At 34.8% G+C, this 17,688-nt stretch overlaps 2 protein-coding genes across 3 annotated transcripts in view; one reads left to right on the forward strand and one right to left on the reverse strand.

Annotated features, from left to right (window-relative positions):
* LOC143245431 (translation factor GUF1 homolog, mitochondrial-like) overlaps nt 1-7,085 on the reverse strand; it is a 28,850-nt gene extending 21,765 nt beyond the window's left edge. Inside the window, exons 1-3 of one of the 2 annotated variants that reach the window (XM_076491781.1) lie at nt 6,660-7,085; nt 5,591-5,633; nt 2,923-3,028 (exon numbers count right to left, since the gene is read on the reverse strand). In XM_076491781.1, the coding sequence (XP_076347896.1) occupies nt 2,923-3,028; nt 5,591-5,633; nt 6,660-6,847 (337 nt within the window). In that variant the 5' untranslated portion in view covers nt 6,848-7,085. The remainder of the gene's footprint in view (nt 1-2,922; nt 3,029-5,590; nt 5,634-6,659) is intronic. The other variant, XM_076491782.1, reaches the window with a different exon arrangement.
* Nucleotides 1-17,688, forward strand: part of LOC143245433 (sodium- and chloride-dependent GABA transporter 1-like) — a 220,192-nt gene that overhangs the window by 136,169 nt on the left and 66,335 nt on the right. The gene's annotated exons all lie outside the window — the stretch shown is intronic.

A 17,688-nucleotide genomic window follows, 5' to 3' on the forward strand; every position in this document is an offset into this window, starting at 1 on the left:
AGACATAAACAAATGATTATTTTGCATCTTGGGATGGGAGAAGAAGATATATCCAAGAAAATGCCTGTACCCAAAACCAAAGGAAGTGGATATTGGGATTTGTTGGAATGTTTGTAAGGGACACAGATGAGTGTTGAAGTTGATTCATCAACTTTTTTAACCATGGAGATCAAAAGACTTTTTATTTGTTTTGAGAATGATTCTTTCGGAGGCACAGAAAGATCCTTCTCTATTCCCACTGTAGTAATGGAATAAAGTGCAGCAGCATACATTTGCGATGAGGAGGTAGGTAGTTTTCAAACACTGCACCTCTTTTTCTTCCAACCATTTAAAGCAAGAACGGGTGAGAGCCATTGCAATTGATGCAATGAGGGTCCATGTCACACTCGTAAGTATCATGGCCCATGCCACCACAATGAGCACACATCAAAAAACCATGACGTGACATCTTCAAGTGACTGAACAGCTGGCACTGGAAACATCAGAGAGGGTTTGAAATGTATGGCCACACTCTGCAATTAAGATAACCTGCCTTGATGGTGGCAGGCAGACGTGATTGTGTAAATGTGAGAATGAGGACGTTGGTTGGCATCATAATTCCATCTTTGCGAGTGGATATATGTCTCACTGCAGAAACTCCTTGACTGAAGAAACCAGCAAGAATCTCTGGCTCAGGGATGTTCTTTAAATCCCTCTAAACAATAACTACTCGTGATGAATTCAAAGTAGCATGAAGTGTAATCTCAATAGGTATATCCCCAATAGCCTTTGAATGAAAGAAGAGTTCATTGTGTTGAGAAGTGGATGTTTCTACCAATATGTCATCAGACTGAAGCTTCTTTACTGACTTTGGAAAGCCAGCAAGTCCTTCTAGTCCCTTCTGAATGAAAAATGGAGACATATGCCCTGAAGATTTGTCTAAAAGAGAAGGTAGGATAAGGAAATGAGGTACAACAGGTGTTACAATAGTTGAAGACTGCTGCTTGGAATCTTCAAGACATGATCATTTACCTATGGACTGTTTTTTCACTATTTAAGTTTTTATTTGGAGATTCCACAATAAAAACAAAAAGAAATGTTTCGGTGCCCACTTACCCCACCCACCATGCAGCCATAAGAGGAGACACACTACAATGTCAAACAAGGACACTGCAGCAATGCCAGGGTTTCTTGAGCACTATACCCAAACATCAGCATCAGATACAATGTCCACAACACCTGTTGTGAATATCCAAGACTGGTACTTGGTTGACCCTAGCTTAAATGGACCAGCTGATTGACCCAAGGGAGGCCCACTCCAAGGCTGTCCATCTAAAAGAATTCAAGGCCATAGTGGTGTGTTAGAGTTAGACCCTTCAAACACCAGGATCTTCTCCCCTTCACGGGTCACCACACACGGCAAACACGTGGGTGGATGTTCAGATCCCAGAGGAAGTAAACTGAAAGAACAGAACCTTCCCTGGAAGTTACTCTCACCACATACAGGAATCCACAATGAGGGTAAAAACACAGAAATATATAGAAACTCCTATTTTACAAAGAAAAACCCAAACAGAGAAATATATACACACACATAGAAACATCCTGTTTTACAAAGAACCCAAACACAGAAGTATGTGCATGCACAGAAACTCCTGTTTTACAAAGAAAACCCAAACGCAGAGATACGTACATGCACAGAAAAATCCTGTTTTTCAAAGGAAAACCAAAACACAGAAATATATACACACATAGAAACATGCTGTTTTACAAAGAAAAACCCAAAGACAGAAATATACATACACAAAGAAAGCCTGTGTAGAAATGAAGAAAATAACATTCCAACTCGGAAAGTCCCAATATCATATCAGCCACATCTGAAGAACCAGGGTAAAAGATGAAAGGCATGCCATTGTAGTAAATGGAAGACCTTGAACATCATCTGAAAAACTCTTCTAGAAAGAAGTTAATTGTCTAAAGCAGCGTGTAGTTGATAATGCACACAGAATTGTGGACAAAATAGTCTTAGATGAGAAAATTGAAAATGTGAGAAATTAACTACTGCATTAGGTTTTGAACCCCACAATGTAATGAGAAATTCCAAACACTGAGAATCAAATAAGGGAAGGAAAATCTTGGGATGTACAGAGCGGATGAGACATAGTAACTCTCAACCAAAAGTCAATCCCTTAAACATAAACCTTAAAATCAGGCGATGGAGGGAACAACACTAAATATTCCATCAAAAAAGGTAAGTTCAAAATCAGAGGAGACAGAAGATAAGAATAATATAAGAAAAACATGATTAATGAATTCCAAAGAGGGTAAAAGAGGTTTAGGTAAATTTCCAGATATCACTCATGAATGGGAAGAATATTCTTGAGTGGGAGTAGAGTAGGCTGTACACATAACAGGTGGTGATGTTAGGGAAAGTCTCATAAGCAGGAACATTACTCATCAATTGGGAAACCTACAGCAGCAGTAACAGCTGTAATAGTTGCAACAGCCTAGAATTGTGAGAACATAGTGACAATTAGAAAGCAAAGAGGGTAAGAAAAGTTGGAAAAGGCAACCTTTTGTAATTCAAAAATGAAAAAAATTAAAGTAATATTAAAACAAAAAGTATAAAGGAAAACATCAACAAATGTGCAAGCTAAACAAGCACATCTGTACAATACTACTTCCAACAGCTGGTCTAATAAATACACTTATATCAAACCTGTATGTTAAAACAGCCTGTCTGATAAATATACTTATATCAAACCTGTATGTTCCAACAGCCTGTCTGATAATGTACTTATATCAAACCTGTATGTTCCAACAGCTGGTCTAATAAATACACTTATATCAAACCTGTATGTTAAAACAGCCTGTCTAATAAATACACTTATATCAAACCTGTATGTTAAAACAGCCTGTCTGATAAATATACTTATATCAAACCTGTATGTTCCAACAGCCTGTCTGATAATGTACTTTTCCCATGATCAATATGTGCTATGATACCAAAGTTTCTGATATATTTTTGTGGGAATTTTGACATATCAACCTGGAAATAAAAAAGAAATTACAGAAAGTAAAATATGTAAATTCACAGTATACATAAGCTTAGCACTCACTAGTTAGTATTACCATAAAGTCATTGCTAAAGTTGGCAAGTTATCCTAGAAATATTTCAACATGTACAGTACGTTAATAATAAAGAAATGTTCTCAGACCATCCAATATACAAATCTGTACAAAATTTAAATAATTCAAATTATTCAATTCTTATAATGAATAGAAACTTAAGATGTATACAACCTCATCATTATGTTATACTAAATCATGATAAGACTTCTTAACTTGCATGTAACATGCATGGTTAACTTTAATTAATTACAGATCAATATCAGATTAAAATACTCACACATGCACTCTAGTGGTCCATCTTATTCTTTCAGGTTTTATGAATCTAATTTTACATTTTTTTTTGTCTAAGCAATAAATTTTTAATGTTTTAGAAAGTGATCATTGTATCAGATAGCTAGTTTGAATCTCAAAATTTCACATACTATTTTGAACAATAGTAATTTTTAAAGTACTGTTTCAAACATTTTAAAACAATATATTTAAGCAGTTTTTAAAACATTCTATATTTTAACTGTCCTATGGACCAGTTGGAGTCTCATTGTCTTTACAAACCACATCTACAGGCCACTAATGATGACAACTGTGGATATCCAATTGCCCATTTCCATTGGGAAGACACTTTAGATGCCTTATTATTTCAAACTTTTCTGTCAAATGTTTACAGTATTGTCTTTTGATAAAAAACAGAACAATTAATAATATTTACAAAAACAAAGGACCTTGTGGGTCTACTAACAATGTCCTATCTACTAAAATAACTAAACCTAAACAAACAGAATTACACTAAATTCCAGCCACTATCATTTAAGTATTTATCCAGCATTCTCTTTAATTTCTTTAAAGTTAATGCATCCACCAACTGTCCAACCAAAATGTATGTTTTTGTCCTCTAGTCCAACTATTTTTACTATTAAATATGAAAAAAGGTGAAGCACCAACACTATTAATTCCTTTTACAATACTTAAACACTTCAATCAGAACACCTTCCCTAACTTAAACACCTCAATCAGAACACCTTCCCTAACTTAAACACTTCAATCAGAACACCTTCCCTAACTTAAACACCTCAATCAGAACACCTTCCCTAACTTAAACACTTCAATCCGGACACCTTCCCTAATCTTAAACACTTCAATCAGAACGCACCTTCCCTGGCAAACACCTCAATCAGGAACACCTTCCCTCTTACACACTCAATCAGAACACCTTCTCTAATCTTACACACACCTCAGTCAGGAACACCTTCCCTAACTTACACACCTCAATCAGAACACCTTCCTAATCTTACGCACCTCAATCAGAACACCTTCCAATCTTACACACCTCTCAGTCAGAACACCTTCCTAATCTTACACACCTCCATCAGAACACCTTCCCTAACTTAAACACCTCAATCAGAACACCTTCCCTAACTTAAACACCTCAATCAGATCCCTTCCCCCAACTCTTCTTTTTCATGAGAAAATAAGTTGATGGATATCAGGCTCTCCTCACATGACAACCCCTCTATAACAAACACCATTTTAGTAACTCTTCTTGAACCCATTCTTACAATTCAATATCCTTCCTAAGGTAAAGAGCCCAAGACTGAGCACAATATTCCAAATGTGACCTAACCAGTGAAATTATAACATCTTCAGACTTGTATTCAATAATTCTGTAGATTCAACCTAAAATCCTGTTTAGCTATCACTAGTAACAGCAAATTGCTTGGATGGATGGCTTTAGAGACTGATCAACTATTACACTAAGATCCCTTTCCTTCAAAATACTGTTATTTCCATCCAAAGTATGACAACCCATTAACTTAGATTTTTTATAATTAAAACCCATCTTCCACTTACTTGGCCAACTAACTAAATAATCTTAAATCCTTTTGTAAATCAGCAGCATCCACTTCACAGCCAGCAACAACCTAGACCTTAATATCATCAGTAAATGTCAGTAACTTATTCTCTATTCCTTGATATGTCATTGATGTAAATCAAAAATTGCGAAAGACCTAAGACTGAGTCCCAAGGACCTCAACTGTAACGTTAATCCATTTTAAATGAACTTTATATGTAACAACCCTCTATTTTCTTTTCCATTCAGCCACTCTTCTATCCAGTTAGCTAACTTATCTCTTCAAAATTTACTCTTTTGACATTTGTAAGTAAAGTATCACTATTCATTGTCTCCATATGCAACAAAACATCAAATCTAATAAAGCAACGATCACTTGCACCTAAATGTTACTCAGTTTCTACCCTCTCCATTATTTCTATATTAGAAGTTAACAATAACCCTATAATAATATTGTTCCTAATAGATTCCTTGACCAACTGGTGAAGAAATCCATCCTGAAAAGTTTCCAAAAACCTTTGTCTATCATGGTTTTACTCTAGCATTTCCCAGTCGATGTGTCTAAAATTAAAATCACCAATAATTATGAGTTCATTAACAGCTAAAATCTTAACCTCATGGCAAAGTTCTTACGCTATATTTCTTCTTCTTGTTATCAACATCTTGATGAAGAGATCTGAAAAATAAATGTTTCATCTTATGAATGTAACACATCTGGTACTTTATCTTTACAGTTATAGAAAACAATATCCAGTAATCTGGTATAAGACAGATGGTGACACTAATCTATATTCTAACCAACAATCTTCTTGAAACAGATTTGCAGTGTTCCAAAACTATCACAGTAACATTCTAGTGAGAAGAAGTGGTAACAACCTAACACAACCCCATGACACTGTGTAAAACAGAAAATGTCACATATATGTTATATGTTAATTAACTTGGACAGCTAAATTATTTTTCAATGACTGTAAATTCCTTCTTTTATACAAATTAAAAAATCAATACCACAGACCACTGTGGTGTAAACCCCTTGAACATTGATGAAATTCTAATGAAATAGAGGAAATACGAACATGAAACATGTTCTGGTGAAACAAAAACTTGTTTTGCAGTCAGTAGCTTACTTCTAACAACTACCATCCCTCCACTTGAAAAGATGTTGATAAAAATACTACAGCCAGCAAATTTTGTGATACAGAAAGTCAGGTACAGTACATTATTAATATTACAATAATATTTATAGTACTTAATGAAACATAATAACACAGGCATTATCCTATTTTTAAAAACATGAAAAACTTCCTTTTTTTTTAGGTTTTGAAGCAATCCATGATTTAATAACACATAAACAGTTTACTGTATATCAGTTATACTAAACTGTTAAACAGTACAAAGTTTAAGGTATATTTTGTCCAAGCAACTGACTACGTGAATCTACAGCGAAAATTTAGTTTATCCACATTCAAGTCTTATCTTGCAATAACTTATGTAAAAAAACACTGGTCATCAGTAAAATGCAATTTGTAAAGCCTAAACATCAGAGACCACACAAAATAACCAAGGTAAATTCCGATGCTAACTGTACATCATCCCATAAATAACACATTAGCCGTTATTTTAAATGTCACATTGTAAACGTTATATTTAATTTAAACTTCGTAAGTTAATCTTAAGTGAAACATTATTAAATACGACTTACGTGGAGGTCGTAAAGTTTTTGCGACTTTGTCTGAAAGTGAAATGGCCGATTTTTTTATTCTTAATAACTTTGTAATTTATTACTTCCTGACTTTCGTAAGAAAAGTTGTTCCAAAATTTGTCAAATAAGCACAAACGAAGGGCTTGCCTTCTGCTTATGCACCGAACTAACTTAGTGTTTAAAAGCATTTAGTTTAACACTTTAATTTGAAGAGAGCAAAACACTTGGGACAAAACGAGAATCCAAATTTTACAAAATCAACCTGAATTAAGCTTTTGGAAATAAAGTTGCTAAAACTAAAACTAAGTTCATACTAAATTCAAGTGCATTTATGACGTTATGCAGATATTTTATATACACGTTAAACCAAACATCCAGAACACAACTGCTAACCATTACTTTGAGACTCACGTTAATGTAACCTGGTTAAAACATACGTTCGCGACCTCACGACGGTTGGGTCGTGCAAAACATATTTTAATAAATACTATTAATTGTAAATACGCCTTATAAAAATAAAATGTTATCGGTAGTACATGTGAGTTTACCTAACAACAATTTTAGCCGATTTGTTTTTCGTATAAATTATAAATCAGGTTATCTAAAATCTTGACTCCCCTTTTCTTCACGTATGTAAACACGGACGTTATGTGCATGTGTGAATGTTGTGCTCAGCTCCAAACAGTTATGTTCTTGATATGATTCTTTTTTAACTGTGTATAGCCAGGTGGTTAGGGCACTTGACTCGTAATCCGAGAATCGCAGGTTCGAATCCCCATCGCACCAAACATGCTTGCCCTTTCAATCTGTGAGGGCATTATAATGTTACGGTCAATCCCATTATTCGTTAGTAAAAGAGAACCCAAGAGTTGGCAGGTGGGTGGTGATGACTACCTGCCTTTCCTCTAGTCTTACATTGCTAAAGTAGTGACGGCTAGCGCAGATAGCCCTCGTGTAGCTTTATGTGTAATTCAAGCCCAACTGTGTGGTATTTCCAAATTAACCACATTTCCCTTCATGAACCGCAAAACAAAAAAAAAAACACCACCAAAAACAGAAGATTCGTCAGATACTCTACTACAAAGTAATGCGACTGAACACAAAAATCAAACAATCACTTTTTTTTTTTGTATAAAAACAGAGTCAAATTAAAATAATGTGGTATTCTTAAGTATACTTATTTTCAACATATATTATGTTAACGGATCATAGACAGCGGTAGCTCCTCAGTAGCACAGTTATATGTCTGCGAGCTTATACTGCTAGAAACCGGATTTTGATATCTGTGGTGGGCAGAATACAAATAGCCCTGTGTGAACTCTGTGCTAAACAACAGCAACATTAGGTAACAGTAACAAGAGATTCACCCAGTAATTAAGAGAGATTCTGTGCTAAATAACTGGACTGGATTCCTTTTACTTGTAGAATAAAATGTCTGAACAACGTTGAAAATTAAACTTTTTTTTATATAGAAATAAAGAGAAAACCTATGTACGTGTCTAAAAAGACACCAGGACATTACTTTCTACAAGTGAGTGTTTAGTTCTGAATTCTCCATTCTCTCAAGACTTTTGAAGAACTAAACACGCTATCGCCAAAAAACTTAGTACTCATTATTAGCAGTCTAGTATAAAACTTCAGTGAGAAAGCTTACTCAATCTTAGCATATAAACTCGCTTTCCTTGTCCATTGGCCAGTTTCACCAAAATTTAACAATGATAACATATCATAGCGCAATAACCACTCGACAATGACACAGATATTTAAAAAAATCTATTTAATAAAGATATCACAAACATAGCGAAACCCTCTAACGTTAGAACCATAATATGAAAACCCTCAACAACGATATGCGTAAAATGAACCCTTCACAACGAATGTCAAAGTACCTTAAAATACAGAAATCAAAATCAAATTTACATTTGTGTATTCTGCAATGAAGTCTGGGATAATATTTTTGATTAAATTTACTGTAAGCTTGTTTCGTTGGGTGTGCTTTTTTCTGTGGTACAAGTGTTGTTTTCTTGGGATTTGGTGTGTGTGTGTTTTGGTAATATTCCTGTGTAGTGTTGTTTACTGTGTTGGTTGGTTTTTGCTGTTAATTTGTTTGTAATTGTTCTTGTGCGCTTGTTTCCTTAAGCTTTTGTGCATATGTTGTTTTGCCAGGTGTAGGAGCTGTTTTTGTTTGTTTTGTGCTTTCAGTTATTTTTGGTTTTTATTTCATAAATGCGTTGTTTTATTTTTTTGTATTTCTCACATCCTTTATAGTTTGCTCTGTGTGTTTCTCCACAGTTGTAGCGTTTTCGATTTTCGTTTTCTTTTTTACATACTGATATTTGGTGTTCAGCGGCATGTCTAGCAATTGTAACATTGTGTAACTACACTTATCTGCGTTTTTAGTTGTTTTACTTGGTATCTCATTACTTTTAGTAATGAAATCTGAAAGAATCTTTTTAGAAATACAAATACATTAAATAAATATCTTTTAAAATTAAAACATGAAAAGTAAAATTTGAAAATAAACATCTTAACATATTCATAACCTGCTGATATTGTGAAATAAAGTAATTTCAATATGTCGGAATAAAACGACATCATGAAATGCAAAGTGGTCACTTGAGAGAAACCCATGGTAAAAATAGACGAATAAAGCAGAGACAATTGTACATAAATAAACCATTTTACTGAAATTTGCACACACGTGTGTGTGTGTAAATTTACCAAATAACTTAATTAAAACACTTTACAACACAGATGAGTGAGTATACGTATTATACAATTTACAATGATGGAAGAAATCATTACCCATGGTGCAGGGATTGAAAAAGTACCGATATTCAAACATTTTATTTGGAGGAGGGGGGAGATATGAGATGCTACATAATCAATGTCTGTCGATAGCACAACAGATAGTTTATGGATTTCCAACGATAAAATTAAGAGTTTGATTCCCTTTGATGCATATAGCAGATAACGAGATATGGCTTTGCCATCAAAAACACATATTTGACACACATTTCTAAATATTTTAATCATTTCTGGACGATATTGTGAAGATGTATCACATTAATAAAGGTTTTAAAATGTTTACAAAACATTTGAAAACAAAAAAAAAAAAACGTAAGAACAGAGAAGATTAAAAAAGTGCAAACTCATTGCACCAAAGTGGACTTTTAAACTAAGTACTTGTGCACAAATGTTTGAAGTTATGAAGTGCTGCCATCCAAGCATTTAAAATTGAGGAGTATCGGCGAGCACTGACCTGTTTCAAGCACTGCCAATAGGAGTTCCCAGAGGTATTACTGAGCTCTTAAAAGATTCGGATCTCGGACCCTCAGGCGCGTAATTTTTCGGCTTGTCAGTACGATATCAATCATAGTTTTCTATTCTGAATTTTCAAGGCATCATTTAAAATAGGGATATAGATCAGTGCCAAGTGACACCTTTGGGAGCCCCAACACATTAGTGGGCTTTTGGTGCCTTGTAGTGATCCAGAAAAGGATCTAGTGTGATTTTGAAAAGCGCTTTGTCAGTTTTTCACAGGGTTAACATGATTGAGCCTTTCTATGTTACAACAGATCATCTTCTTCACGGTTATAAAATGCCCTGGTCTATGATCATTTGGTTACCTACTCCTAGCAACGTACTTTAAAATATGAACTTTAACAATGTGAGTTGATTCAAAATATTTTAGACAGTTTTACTTTCTTCTGCATTAGAGCCCTCATCCAGTGGCATTTCTCCTGTTGCTGTCTCATTGTCAAAGAAACACCCTTACTCACTGATTTATTCATTACCATTGTTATAATGGTGTGGGCTTTCAGTGACATTTCACAGCTTCTTGAAGGACTTGAGCTCTGAAAACGTCTTTTATGGATGGGAGCTGTGATTATAAGCCCAGAGGTGGAGATAAAAAATGTTATTGAAGCTTTTTTACACCACAACCTCAAAAGATGGATTTGTAGAGTAACTCATAGTCATGGTCACTGAGTGTTGCTTGGACATTATATCTCACTTCCTGCATTGATATCCCTGGTTTGATAGGACAAAGCTGGCCATCAAATGGCCTCGATTTAGTCAATGTTTTCAGCTCTTTCAGATTCTAATTTAGAGATATGGTGAGTTTGGGAACTTCTGAGTGAACCTGGTGACTTCAGACCACTCATTTCCGATATGTCATCCATTAATGCTTCTTCATCCTTGTGTTCTCCTGAAATAAAAGTTTAGTCAGGCAAGGAGGTCTTAGGCACTGGAATAAAGTCAAGCACATTCGTGAAGTTTCCAAATAAGTAGTTCTTAACAAATGTATTATCCATGTTTACTAATAGTACTTCAGAAGTAATTGGTAAACCAAACATGATGATGTGCAACTGTCAAACAATATAGCCAAGATGGTTAAGAATTAAATCTCAAGTATAAAACGTTATAAATGAACATATAAAGTGATCAGTCAGAGAAACCTATCAAAGTGAATGTTATTGCTGTAATAACTTGGTTACAACAGAAATCTTTGTTCTAAAATTCCATTGAGAAACATTATTAAGACTGTTGCCATTGCCAACTGATATTTCTACTAGCTTGCATCTACGAGGGCTGTTAAAAAAATACGCGGACTGTTTGAATTGCGCGGCTCCAGTTGGTTCCAGGGGAATCCGTTTGGTGTCGCTAGGTTCGCACAGATTAGCTGATTACGATGCCATTTCCCGATTGCAGATATCTTCATTTGTGTATTAGCTACGCGGTTTTAAGTGAAGTGTGATTTTTTCGTTTGGCGGATTTCAGAATGAATGACCTGAAGGAGCAACGACTTGCTGTGAAATTTTGTGTTAAACTTGGAAAATCTGCGATTGAAACTTTTGCTATGCTTAACACGGCTTACTGTGATGTTGCTATGAATCGTACGGCATGTTTCAAGTGGTATGAACGTTTTAAGGATGGTCGACAGTCCATTGAAGATGATGAGCGTCCTGGACGTCCTTCCACGTCAACTGACGACCCACCCGTCGACAAAATCAACACCCAGGTGCGGGCAAATGAGTGTCAGGGAGCTTGCTGAAGAGTGTGGGATATCAGCTGGATCTTGTTACGAGATTTTGACCGAAAAAATAGAAGATTCACCGCGTTGCTACGAAATTCAACCCTCAGAACTCGTGAGTTTTTGGCCAAACATTCGATCACTGTTCTTCCCCACCCATCCCTACTCACCTGACCTTGCTCCTTGCGATTTTTTCTTGTTCCCCAAACTCAAAAGACCCTTCAAAGGAAGAAGATTTGAGACGATTCCCGAGATTAAGGCAAATGCAACGAAGGAGCTGGAGGACATTACAAAAGAAGCGTACCAGGACTGTTTCAACAAGTGGAAACACCGTTGGGATAAGTGTGTGCACTGGGGAGGAGAGTACTTTGAAGGGGTCCCAGACCTGTAACTTCTAAATAAAGTACATTTTGTTTTGTGACGTCAGTCCGCGTATTTTTTGAACAGACCTCGTACTTATGCCTGTATCACCTATAGACAATATATCCCCCCTATAGACAATATATCCCCTCACATATGGACATCCATGTCTACTCAGGCTTCATTGAACATCAAATTGGCTACAATTTCATGCTGTTTTCTGAGGACATCTTTGAATTGCAATGGTATACAATTATCCTGAAACCCAGCCACAGTTGTATAACTACAGTCTAGCTGTTGTACAAAACAAAGTCCAAATTCAGTATGAAAACAATGGAAGGCGAGACTGTAAACTGTAGTACCAACACAAGGAACCAGAACATTGATCAGATGCTAACCTATAATCTTCAACCATGAAACCTCACCGATATATTCCTAGGCAGCACATCTACCAGCACAAATCATAACTATACTATAATTTTACATCTATCAGCATCGACATTAATCCTAAATGAACTGTAGTCAACAAATTTTGTCAACAAAACAGTATCCCCCAGTGACTCAGAAAGAAAAGTATTTTTATCTATTGGTTTTCAGATCAAATGACTATCCTAACAATTTATACTAAATTGAAAACCAAACAATCTAGTGCATATATTCTATGGCAAGCATCACTAAATATGTTGTAAAACAAGAATTCTCTGTCGGTGATTGTCATAATTGCTAATTTGACAGTTAATCCTAGACAGAGCAAACAGGGTGGTAACAGTAGCATCTTGACTGACCATTGGAGCTATCTCGCATCTTGTAAGGCACCTCCTCATGTGACTGGCTGTGCACAACCAAATAAATAACTTCTACCTTCTCCTTTTCATTAGTGTGACATAGCATTCTCAATATCTTCCAACTCATTGGTCTCATATTCTGATTTCTGGACAAATCTGCCTCAAAGGGTTCACACATAATGTACAGTTGCAACTTGTTAACATTAACTATGCAGGCAAACGTACTACAAAATTACCACATTGCAAAAATCGACAGACCCATTTGTTTGAGTAAGGTGTATGGAACTAACCAGCCAAACTGAATGACTTCTATATCACTAGCATACACCAAAGTCAAATCCAGTCCCACTGCTGAAACAAATATGCTATGAGTGTTTTGTTGTAATGTTTCATCTGCTGTATGGTGCCCTTTCTCATCTCTTAATACACAATTATTTTTCAGATCAGAGGGCTATACCCTTCACTTAAATTTCATTTCTTTAAATAAGAACCACATCTACAGTTTACATAAATTATAATTTCTCTACTAGCATGCAAAAAAGGTGCTTGAATCTTCTGAAACTACATTAATATGTGTAGTTCTCATTTTTGTTTGATAATTTATTTATCATTAGTATCTGTCAGTGATTGATATTCTGAATATCAGTCTTATATCCTGACTCATTGCTGATAGGTTCAAACATCACAGTTTTTTGTTTTTTTCCCATTCTTTGTTGGTGTTTGTTTGTTTTGTTTTTTTGCTTTACATAAGGTTGTATTTGTTTTAGTCATGTGCAAATAGCTATAATGTACCAAACAGCAACTGGTAAAAAAAAAAAAAAGGCCTTACTCTCTTTAGAGTGACAAAGATAGCAAAAACCTGTGTTTTATTGATAAAATATCATGGTTAACATTGTGTAACACTATGTCTTATTACAGATATTAACCACAACTACACTGTCTTATAATTACATGGTATTTATAAAATCTATCTGTGTTATGTGAAACAAAGTTACACTACATCATTTCTACTACTATAGAACTGACTTCAAGCACAAAGCAAAGATACATAACACAGCATAGAAAATGTTAGTTTATGTGAAGTAAACTAACATTTCAATTCAGTAAAAGTTAGTGGTTAATACAGTTAGGTTAAAACAGTGAACCAAAGTATTTTTGTGCCTTATCAATATTGAGAAGCTTTCACAAACGTTGAGCTAAATATTAAAATTTACAAAGATAAACATTTTGTGCAAGTCTTCATGGGTAAATCACAAGTAAAAAAAAAAAAAAGTTAATTCAAACACAACATCATAGAACAGCAAATTTTCATGTAGTGACTCTATGCTTGGCAATAATATTAGCAAATATACTGTTAGTCTGTACTGATATTAGTTTTCATTACTTTCAAAATGGACGACATAAAGGCAACAAAAATAGTAGAAAGTAGGATGAACATTTTTTTGTTAGTTCCTAACAACTGTAGCTTGCAAATTTGAATGTGGTCCGAGGGTCCCGTGTTTCTCATCCTGATGGCTACAAAATGTGATCCACATTTATGGACCATGCATGTGTAGTGAGAGTGAAGTCACACTTCCTGATTTGAGTAGACTCAAAGTTGGTGGTGGGTGCTCCAGACTAGCTGTCTTTCAGTCAAGTTAAATACCTGCAAGCACAGGTAGCTCTTGTGGAGCTCTCTTACTGTCATGTCAAATATTAACTAGCACAGATAGCCATTTTGGAGCTCTCTTTCTGTCATGTCAAATATTAACTAGCACAGATAGCCATTTTGGAGCTCTCTTTCTGTCATGTCAAATATTAACTAGCACAGATAGCCATTTTGGAGCTCTCTTTCTGTCATGTCAAATATTAACTAGCACAGATAGCCATTTTGGAGCTCTCTTTCTGTCATGTCAAATATTAACTAGCACAGATAGCCATTTTGGAGCTCTCCTTCTGTCATGTCAAATATTAACTAGCACAGATAGCCATTTTGGAGCTCTCTTTCTGTCATGTCAAATATTAACTAGCACAGGTAGATCTTGTGGAGCTCTCTTTCTGTCATGTCAAATATTAACTAGCACAGGTAGATCTTGTGGAGCTCTCTTTCTGTCATGTCAAATATTAACTAGCACAGGTAGATCTTGTGGAGCTCTCTTTCTGTCATGTCAAATATTAACTAGCACAGGTAGATCTTGTGGAGCTCTCTTTCTGTCATGTCAAATATTAACTAGCACAGGTAGATCTTGTGGAGCTCTCTTTCTGTCATGTCAAATATTAACTAGCACAGGTAGATCTTGTGGAGCTCTCTTTCTGTCAAGTTAAATATTAGCTAACATAGATAGCCATTTTGGAGCTCTCTTTCTGTCAAGATAAATATTAACTAGCACAGATAGCCATTTTGGAGCTCTCTTTCTGTCATGTCAAATATTAACTAGCACAGATAGCCATTTTGGAGCTCTCTTTCTGTCATGTCAAATATTAACTAGCACAGGTAGATCTTGTGGAGCTCTCTTTCTGTCAAGTTAAATATTAGCTAACATAGATAGCCATTTTGGAGCTCTCTTTCTGTTATGTCAAATATTAACTAGCACAGACTGCTCTTGTGAAGCTTTGTGTAGATCTCAAGAATAAATTTTGTGAACATCCTAAATGTTCTTTGTGAGAAATTCAAGACATGGAAAAACAAGATAATGAAATTAAACATGGCAGAGGCTCAATTGTGGTTTGGAGCTGTTTATTTGTGTACTTTAAGAACCAATAAAAACTGAAGAAACTTTAAGAACCAATAAAAACTGAAGAAACTGTGATAGTGCTACAACACCAATACCTTCCATGTCTCTCCACTTCATTGGCCAGAAGACTGAATCTTAGTAACACAGTGACCCAAAACATACTCCTTGAATCAGTAAAATTAAATGTATCATGAAGTACCTGAAACAATAAAAGTAATAACATTGTGCCTCCAAAAGTTCAGTTCTCTATTTGTTTTAGTAGGTGAAGTCCTTCTAGTTAGAGAAATAAAACAACTCTCTAATGTTGAAGGTAGTACAGTTACAGATAAAATTCTGGAGAACTTTGTGACATTTATCCCTAAATGTTGTGAGACAATCATAATATTTAGATGAGGACCAATGAAATAGTACTAAAATTATTTTAGAAACTTCAACTTTTTTGTTGCAAGGATAGATAAATAAAAATAAAATAACAGAAAATCTATTTTATCTACTTACTGAAATGAAGCATAAAACATAAGTGAACTTACACTTCTGACCACTACTGAGGTTCCTGTGTTATATGCAATTTCAACATTACTGGTTGTTCATTTTACACTTTCATTCATTAAAGTACTGAGGGTTATTTAAACATAATGGTGAAAATTTAGTTGTATAAGGAAAGTAAATTATGAATTTCAAATAGATGTGTCAACCAGAAATAAAGTCAAAGAGTTACAGTTTTGTCAAAAAAAAAATGTAAAAAATTGTTTAACACCAAATCACAATTTAAAGTAATAGAACATAAAATAATTTAAAGCTACTTATTACAATAACAGTATGATATATAACTATATGAAAAGAGGCATATATAAGGTCAGTCATCACCAGGATGACTGGAATTCTTCAACAATCTTTGTGAACATGTTAAATTATAAACATAAATTTTAGAATTGTGACTTTTTGTCTTACATTCATATGTATAACTTCCTATTTTGCAGAATGATTTAAACATATACAGCCAAATGTGCTTTATGGATATACTCATGACATGAAACTATAATGTGAAAATAATTTTAATACAAAGAAAGTGTAATATTTACTATGATGATAATTATATATACTTTTCTAAAAGTAGAATACGATAAAGAAAGTTTGGATGAAGAGTTTAAAGTAATCATTGATAAACTTTACAAATTGAATCCACATCTGAAACATGTGTTAACTTCACAGTTTAATATGGGTTGAGTTAGATACAAATGAAAGATAAAAACGTGAGTCACACGTGAGTTTGAAATCACAAGAGTGTCAGAATGGATCAGTAATGAAGAACTGACATACTGACCACTGATTCACTGAGCACATACGATACAGATATATCAGCTAGAGCAGCAATACAAGAGAGTACCTTTACCAATAAATGGCTGACATTCACAGTAGTTTGATTTGTTTTGAATTTCAAGCAAAGCTACTGGAGGGCTATCTGTGCAACCTGTCCCTAATTTAGCAGTGTAAGACTAGAAGGAAGGCAGCTTGCAATCACCATCTACTGCTAACTCTTGGACTACTCTTTTACCAATAAATGGTGGGATTGACCGTCACTACTCTAATGTCCCAACAGGTTGAAAGAGCAAGCATGTTTGGTGTAATGGGATTCAACCCGCACCCTCGGATTACAAGTCGTGTGCCTTAACCAGCTGGCCATGCCAAACCCATTCACCCTAGAGAATCTGTTGTAAATAACATAACACTGAATGTCACACACTGCAAGGTTTTCTAATGTGTTTTCTTTACATATACAAACCCTACCCTTCTTTATCGATAAATTAACAGCTAAACGTTTCTTTACAGAACTTCTAAATACATGATTATCAGTCAGTACCTGTTTTAACTTCCATCTTATCTACATTGAAAAGTTGCTACAATTTTTATTCTTTTTCTTTGTACATGTATTATGTCGGATGATCATTATGAAAAGTTTTAGACACTATTATTTGATATTGTAATGCACTAGCTTTGCATTTATTGTAATCAATTATTTTAATGGTTCTGGGTTTGACTATGTATTAGGATTGATATTAACTTTGATCAGATCAAGTAATCTATTGAAATATTAACAGGTGAATATCTACCGGTTTCACTGTGCCAATGCAAGC

Source organism: Tachypleus tridentatus, chromosome 2 (assembly GCF_004210375.1).
Source record: "Tachypleus tridentatus isolate NWPU-2018 chromosome 2, ASM421037v1, whole genome shotgun sequence".
Classification (NCBI taxonomy): Eukaryota; Metazoa; Arthropoda; class Merostomata; order Xiphosura; family Limulidae; genus Tachypleus; species Tachypleus tridentatus.